General features: G+C 33.9%; 1 protein-coding gene across 1 annotated transcript; it reads left to right on the top strand.

Moving 5' to 3' along the window:
- The first annotated feature begins 8,020 nt into the window (after nt 1-8,020).
- On the top strand, nt 8,021-8,755 carry LOC131675188 (piggyBac transposable element-derived protein 3-like). The gene has a single exon (XM_058954085.1). It carries the CDS (start codon nt 8,021-8,023, stop codon nt 8,753-8,755), a length of 735 nt encoding a protein of 244 aa, XP_058810068.1.
- The last annotated feature ends 290 nt before the right edge of the window (nt 8,756-9,045 follow it).

Here is a 9,045-nt window from a genome sequence, read left to right on the forward strand (position 1 = left end):
ATTTAATTTATCACATAAACATTTAATTTATCACTTCATATTTGGAATACAACGAAAGAAAGAAGAAGATTATAGTGTGTTTATTTTAACACTCATTTTATAAAACTAACAGTAAGTGAATATCTTTGTAGACAATTATGCTTTAAAATTATTCTGATTATTTTTTATTACTGATTCATAATCTGCTTTTTAAATGTGTAACACTGAAATAAATGTTGTAATGTTGTATATAATTGAAAAGAAAAAAAATTATTTATAGCAGTATGGGATGTAATAAATAATGAATTTTGAATATATAGAACTATTTTATTAATACACATTTTTCTACTGTGATATATTTTATAAAAATATTAAAAAATCCATCATTAAATGTATCAATAAATATGACAAGAATTAAAAAGATGAAACGGTATATAACGGCTGTTCCCGCTAAGGGTATCTCGCAGCCGCGCGTACAAATTCTTTAATAATGGAATTCGGGAGATGCGAACTAAATAACGCGCCAAACAAAAACGTGTTAATCACGTATGTATGATTCAGGATAAGAAGTGACACTGGTGACAACGAACGTGACAACGACTTTTTTACATTTTTTTTTATTTCCTCTAGGTTTATTTACAATCTATCTAACAAGGTAGACACTAAGTAAATGAGCTTGCTATTACGAAAATAAACAAATAATGAAGCATAATACTGCAGTAACTGTTATACTTTGTAACGCGGTGATATTTAATTAATGAAGAATAAAGCGATATGATTTGCCTTTCTCCTTCGTCGTTGATACCTGAGTCTCTGACTATCCTTTGTGGTTCCTCTGCGCCCCGTTAATGAGTCGGCTCGTGGGCGCCGACATTTCCTCATAGCGGGGTGATTGGTTTAACAGTTACGCGCGAATCCTGCAATGCTCGCGGGAAGAAACGATGAGTTCGAAACTTGTATCGTCGACGAATCGGGAGTGTTGGATAGGGAAACTCACTTGGATACACAATTCCAACGCGTGAAGTTTTATTACTTCTCTCCACTATAACTTTCAGTCTTACGCCGAGATTAACACTTATTTGCAGGGAGCTATACATTTATCACCAACGCCGCAGAAAGAGAGAGAGAGAGAGAGAGAGAGAGAGAGAGAGAGAGAGAGAGAGAAAGAGAAAGAATCATCGGCGCAGACGGTCGCGGAACTAATATAATCTTAAGGAACGACAGCTGTCCAATACAACACTGTCGCGCGGCATGGAAACACGGCGCTACACCACGATATCACCAGAGTGACTTGGGAGGGTCACAACGGTCGAATATTGCCGCAATCGCCTATGACGGAAGAATACATCGCCCTCGCAGGCGAGTGTATCTATCACCAAGGTATCGACGGTGTTGCTTCGTCCGAGGTCGGGGTTTTTTATGACTGCGCAGCGGGTTCTCCTGCTTTTGCTGGTTGTTTTTCTTCGTACCTCTGTATGTCTATCCTTCCTCGGATACCTGCTCAAAATTGATAGTTTCCTCAAAGTCGTGTACGGATGATACGTCGATCAGCGTTACACAAATGCTGCCGGTTTTGCCTGTTCACGCGCTCTCTCTTTGGCAGCAGAGGCTGTGCACGGCTTTTCACGATGCCGATAGAGGACATTAACGATGGCCTCTTGTTACAGCTTATTTTTAACTTGCATATATAATTTATGATTTCCTATTTATGTTTAAATACTTATATAAATTTTGGTTTTATTAAATATCAATCACATTGTATTTCTTTAGTTTAGCAGTGAAGATCCTTGTCTTGAAAAATTTTCCAACAAGCACGTTTGCATGGTTTTGCAGTCTGATGTTATATTTTTTGTAAAACGTTTTAATTTCTTCTTTTATTGATGGTATCTGAAGATCATTGGGGATGATCTCATTTGGTACGAAACATGGGGCCCTCGCGATATTTCACAGTACTTTGGATTGGAATCTTTCTAGGATTTATATGTTTGAGTTTGAGGCGACATCCCATAGTTGAATACCATAGGTCCAAATTGGTTGATTATTGATTTGCAAAGCATTATTTTATTTTCTATTGTGAGCTCTGATTTTTCTCTAATTAGCCAGTACATGTTCTTCCACTTCAGTCCTAATTATATGCATTTTCTGAATTTGTGCTCTTTCAATGTAAACCTCATGTCTAGATGAATACCCAAGTACTTTATATGACTACTTTGTGGAATGAGTTTATTGTTTAGTTTAATAGGTGGGCAGGTATCTTTTCTTACAAAAGTTCTATGCATTGATTTACTTTCATTGACTTTAATTCTCCATGTGTTTATCCAATTTTGTAGATGATTACTAATATAATTTTTTACTAGCTAAAGACACCTCGCTCGCTAATGCTCGCTCGGTAGCATTTTCAATGTGTCTCTTTAATACATGAGTTGTAGAATATATACAACAATAGATTTGACTTGATATTAGTGAAAATTATGTAATGCGATTTACATAATGATATTATGATATATAAATTACGATATACAAGGCAAAGCAGATATTTACTGTGATATTCAATTGAAAATATATATTTTTACATGAAAATTATAATAATTATAGACAATGATTAGATTGAATTGAGTTATTCAACCCATTTATATATATATTTATAAATAGAATTTTTATATACATAAAATATTCTCAGACAAATAGATCACGAATGAAATGATATCATTTGACATATCAAATTTATTGAAAATGATAACCACATCAAAGGAGATTATATTAAATGCACTATACTTCCATTGCGAATGTGATGCAAATGAATATTTATAAAATTATATTTTTATAGAACATAATGAATTACATAGCAAATTATCGTTAATGTACATTAATGCCAAATTATTGAATCATTATCAATTCATTTCATTACTTGTAGTATAAATTTTTTTTGAAGTTTCGACTTATTGAGTAAGATAAATCATTAATACAACAAATATATTGTTATTAGAAAAAAACTATGTCAAATATATTATTCAATATTATCAGTATTAGAATGACGAATTTCTTGAAATATTCAGGTCATATTAGACTCATTCTATATAGACTCAACAAGTAAATAAAATCTATCTGCGATCTTTTTGAAACTTTGGGATATTAATTTACATTAAATTTCATTAAATACGTGTTTTTTCTTTTGTGCGAAAACCCGTTTTGAAGCCCTGTAGTGCTATGACAAAGCTGATAGGGTATAAGCGTTATTTTAAATGCAAAAACAACCACTATATTTTAACTGATCGCCATTTTCACCCAAATCATCGTACACGAACCGTTTTCTTTCTTCAAAATGTGAGGAATTTAAACAGCTTTTATTTTCTGCATTTAGATTTTGATTATTTTGAAAACTTTGTTTTTTAATTGAAAAAACCAAAAAAACTACTTTTTTTTAAAAATCGAATTTCTAAAAAAACACATCTTCGATTTTCTTGAATTTTGAATATGTTTTTTAGGACGTCATAAGCTATCTTTCTGCGAAAATATATGCGGAAATACTGAGGAAAAAGCTGGAAAGAGAACTAGAAGCTAAAGAAACACTAAGTGATACGCAGATGGGATTTAGGAAGAAAAGAGGAACAATGGACGCGATATTTATATTAAAAACAATAATAGGAAAGGAAATAAGGGAAAAAGGAGGAAAACTGTTCGTATTCTTTGCAGACATGAAGGCCGCTTTTGATAAAATAAAGAGGAAGAAAATATGGGAAATAATGAAAGAGAAAGGGATAAATAGAAAAATTAGGAAAAGAATAGAAGAAATATACAACAGGGAGTAAGGTAAAAGTTGGAGGAGAAATAATTGGGGAGTTTGGGACTTACAAAGGCGTAAGGCAAGGGTGCCCTTTGAGACCCACGCTATTTAATCTTGCCTTCGCCGACCTGGAAGTGAAGATCAAGCAGGTGCAGGAAGGAGGGGTAGTGATAGGACGGAAGAAAATATGGACATTAGGATACGCAGATGATATAGTGATGATGGCAAAGAGTGAAAGTGGAATGAAAGCAATGCTGAAAAAATTAAAAAGATACCTGGAAGAAAGGGGATTAGAGTTAAATGTAGGAAAATCAAAGATGATGAAATGCAGGAGAGGAGGAGGAAGGGGGAAGGAAGAAGAATTCGAACGGGAAGGTGAGAAGATAGAGATGGTGAAAGAGTACAACTACTTGGAATATGTGATAAGCAGAAATAACGGAAATAAAAAGCAGATAAAGAAGGTAGAAGGGAAAATAAATATGGGACTCGGAAAGATATGGGGGCTAGGAGAAAAGATATTTAGAGAAAACTGGAAGCTAAGGATGAACCTGTTCGATGCTCTGGCGAAAAGCGTGATTATGTATGGTGCAGAAATCTGAGGATGGAAGAGATATGAGGAAATGGAAAAACTACAACTAAAATACATAAAGTGGGTATTAGGATTAGATAGAAACACGCCAAGTTACCTACTACGATGGGAAACAGGAAGACAAGAAATGAAAGAAACAGCATTAGAAAGAGCAATGAAGTATGAAAACAAAATAAGAGAAGAAAGAGATGGCTCAATAAAAAAAGAAGCATGGAGAGAATTAAAGAAAAGGGAAAGAAAAGAAAAAGATAAAAAGGGTAAGAAGGAGAAGAGACAGGAAAGGCTGGAAAAAAGGAAAATATACAGAGAGAGGGAAGAGGGAGATGAAATGAGGGAAGAGTTTTGGGAAGAAATAAGAGATGAGCTAAAGAAAAAAGATAAAAAAGAACTAGAAGAAAAACTAGAAAAATCAAGATACATAAACGAGTGGAAAGAGCTGAAAGAAGAAATGAAAAGGTATAGGTTAAAGGAAATTCAAGGAGAGGGAAGAATAAAAGGCCTGCAAATAAGGGAAAGGTTTAGGTTAGGTAATGAAACGAGAGGAAGCAGGTATTGGGAAAAAGAAGAAAATAAGAGATGCAGAATGTGTATGAAAGAGGAAGAAAATTGGAAGCACATGGTAGAAAAATGTGAAAAAAGTAGAAAAGAAGGGGAAGAATGGGAAAAAATAATAATAGGAAGCAAAGAAAAGATAGCGTGGATGATGGAGATAAAATGGAAAAGAAGAAGAAACGAAGAGAAGAAAGAAAAAGAAAGGCAAGAAGACGAAGCTGCAAGACCCTAAGGAGAGACGGAAACAGAAGACAGAGAAGCAAGACTCGTAGACACATCTACACACACATACATACACACACATACACACACAACACAAACATACGCGCAAACATAAACATATATATGCACACACACACACAAGACACAAGTAACAGCAACTACATAAGCGAGAGGAAGCAGGTATTGGAGGATGGAGCAAAATGGAAAAAAAGAAGAATCGAAGAAGAGAAAGAAAAAGGTAAACTAGAAGATAAATCATAAGATACTAAGGAAAAATAAGTGAGGTTGAGGAAAGGAAAGGCAGAGGGAGCAATAGGAAACAAGAAAAAGGTGTCAAAGCCTTAATAAGGAGAAAGATAGATGAAATGATTAGCAAGAAGGAGAGCAAAAGCAAAGGAAAGGCAAAGGTGAAAAGGCAAAAGAAAGTAATAAAGGAAAAGCTGAAAAGAAAATATGCTAGAAAAAGAAAAAAACAGAAGAGCGGAAAAGGCAGATCTTGGAGAGAGAAAGAGGAAGAGAAGATTAATCAGAAGAAAAATGAGAAGAAAAGAGGAACAGGCAAGCGCAGAAGACAGGGACACAAGAGTTGCAGACACACCTACAAATGCACATATTTACACAACACACACACACACGCACGCACTCACACACACACACACACAAAACACATACATAATCATCTACACAAACTGGATACGAGACACAAATAGTAATATAAGAAATGTAAACCAAGTGTAACATATAAGTTGTAAATAAATAAACTAACTACTAATAACAAACCACCAGACGAACTTATTATTGTTCAGCATACAACTTTAAGCAACTCATGCTTGTTCGTTTTTCTCATAGATCGTTCGACATTGGTATTGCCTTCATTATCTGACTTGCGGATTACTCGCCAAATATGACTATCGCAAATGCCATAAATTGATTGAACTTCTTTCCACTCCGCGACGTTATCAGCTCGGAATTTCTGAAGTTCTTCAGTTTTCAAAAGCATTATTCTTATTTTACTTCTATATTTACTTACAAATATTACAAAATCATTAGCATTTTTTATAAATTCGGTCGGCGATGATAACAAGTTATGCGTTGTAGCATAATGTTTTAATAAACCCCCTATGCCATCACATGTCCCCTTTCCATGCCCCGTCACAGAAAAAATCTACTTGCCTATATCGACATCGCTTCCCAATTCGCGAAAGGGCAATTCTTGGCTATTTCAAACGATTTAAAACATCAAATCACCAATTTTGTTAAAAGTTGGTAGACTTGTTACCTATACAGAGGTCAACATCTGTGCAGAGTTTTAGATCAAAATATTGATAAGGGGCCGACTTATCAACTGTTGAAAAAATATTGGACTTTTTTTATTAACCCATTAACGACCAAAGAGGTCAGTTTTTGGACATATTTTTGATCGCAAAATTCATTTGTAAAACGAAACAATAAATTGATCCAGGGTACCATACCTTACGTTTTTGGGTGTGCTGAATCTAAATCCGGGCTCAAAATTCAAAAATTTTGCTTACAGAATTAAATATGGCCGTTTTTCTATAAAGAAAATTAAGAAATTTTGAAATAAAAAATTTTTTGGAATTTTTTTTCTACCATAACACATGACAATCTCGAAATCTTTCTTCAACCATGAGTGCACAAAATTGTTGAACTTTAACAGAAAATTTTTATATTCAAAGTTTTTTTTCCAAAATGGCGTTAAAAATGCCAAAATCTGGAAAAAAAATACGTTTTAGGTTACTATTTTTTTTCTCAAAAACTATGAGGTTCGGGAAAAAACTTTATATTATAAAAGTGACTTATAATTTGTCAACAAACACTGAAATTTTTTGAAATTTTTTGAAATTTATTTTTAATTTTTCAAAAAATTACAGAATTGAAAATTTCACAAAAATTTCGAAAAATTCTGTAAAAATTAAAGAGTATTCTTTGACTAATTCTAAGACATATTTGATCTTATAAATTTTTCCCGAAAGCCTATAGTTTACGAGAAAAAAATTCTCAAACAATTGTGGAAATTCTATTCAACCGTTTCAACTTTTGGAATTTCATAAGATAAGTTGGGGTGCAAATGTACGGGATTTCCATTCTCCATGAAGTTAAAGGAAAAAATCGTATTGCCTGAGTATTACCTGAGTGCTCATAACATTTATATTTAGATTTTACTCTCAGCGTAGCCCGTCTCTTCTCTTAGAAAAGTTTTACCAAAACCTATTTGGGCAGATCGATTGAAGTCGATAAACGTAACGTTTTTCAACTCAAAAGTTATTCAAATTCATCGTTTGAAATTAGGAGATTTTCTTAATACTTTCGTGTTTATACTAGCAATGCCTCGAAAAAGATCGAGAAGTGCTGTTTCTTCTGAATCTGGAAGTGAATCTGAATCATGCACCACAGACGATGATGAAAATTGCATGATACCAAATGCAGAATATTCTGTTTCTTCAGATTCTGAAAATGATTCAGATAGTGATTCAGATAATTACCGTGATGAAAAAATACCGAAAGCTACTTAAAAGAGAGTTTCAAAAAGTTATCAAGCTGATCAAGCTAAGTTTGAAAAAGATTATAAATTTGATTGGGTAGATGGTGAAAAGATATATTCTGATATAATTGAAGATAAAATATTATTTCCTATATCTATAAAAGAAAAAATTGGAAAATGTGATCCAAGAGAACTGTTTGAACATTTTTTTTCTATTGAAATGAAAAATTATATTATCGATGCATGTAAGGAAAATCATTTTGACTTATCATTAGTCGATCTAAATACATTCATTGGAATCATTATAACAAGTTCATTCAATAAATGAAAATCTCAAAGAGATTATTGGTCAACTGACCCTTTTTTATCTTGTGAAAAAATTTCTTCAGCAATGTCACGATCTCATTTTGAAATGATAAAGTCTAAATTGAAATACTCAAAGGCCAAAGATAAAGATCCACAAGATAAGGCTTGGCGAGTTCGTGCTTTGTTGAAACTGTTTCAAAAGAATATTCTGAAGTTTGGCTTTTGGAAATCAGCTTTATCAGTGGATGAAATGATGGCTAAATCGTATGCTAGAACGTGTTTGAAACAGTTTATACGAGGAAAACCTACACGATTCGGTCTTAAATTTTGGGGTTTGTGCGTTGCTAATGGATACTTATTCAATAAAGATTTATACTGTGGAAAGAACTCTGTAATAGGAGATAAGTTATCTAAATGCGCTTTAGGATCTCGCGTGGTTTTACATTTATTGAAGCCTTTTTTCGAATTGACTTCTGATGCAAAAATTCCTCTTTATCATCTTTATTTTGACAATTACTTTACAAATTTAGATCTTGTTGTGCATTTAAACCGATTAAAATTGAAATGTACTGGAACTGTTAGAGACAATCGTGTCCCAGTAAAAAATGTCATTCATAAAAAGGCTCCACGTGGAACATATGCAGTAAAGCATGAAAAAAACTCTGGAATAAATTACATCACGGTTATGGATTCAAAGCCAGTATTAATACTATCTACAGCTGCAGGGATCACTCCATTATCATCAGCAAAGAGATACAGTTCGATCGACAAAGAAAAAGTCGATATACCAGTTCCGCAAGCTTTTCACCTTTATAATTAGTCCATGGGTGGAGTTGATGTACACGACGACGACGGTTTGAGAGGAAAGGAATGACAGGCGCACACAATAATCACTCATGATAACCGTTAACAATATTTATTCTCGACGTTTAACAATAAAGAGCGACGACGCGAATTCACGCGTCGTCCTTAACGCCGCGTGCCTGCGGTCGTGCGGACAATCGCACGGGGGCACGGTACAATGATTTTGAGAGGGTACAAAGGAGGGACTCCTTCGTATCGTGAAATTCGCGGTGCTCGTGGAAGATCGCGATAACTTCGCCGACGCGT

The sequence above is a fragment of the Phymastichus coffea genome, unplaced genomic scaffold (assembly GCF_024137745.1).
Source record: "Phymastichus coffea isolate CEN01 unplaced genomic scaffold, Cenicafe_Pcof_1.1 PCOF00017, whole genome shotgun sequence".
NCBI classification, from domain to species: domain Eukaryota; kingdom Metazoa; phylum Arthropoda; class Insecta; order Hymenoptera; family Eulophidae; genus Phymastichus; species Phymastichus coffea.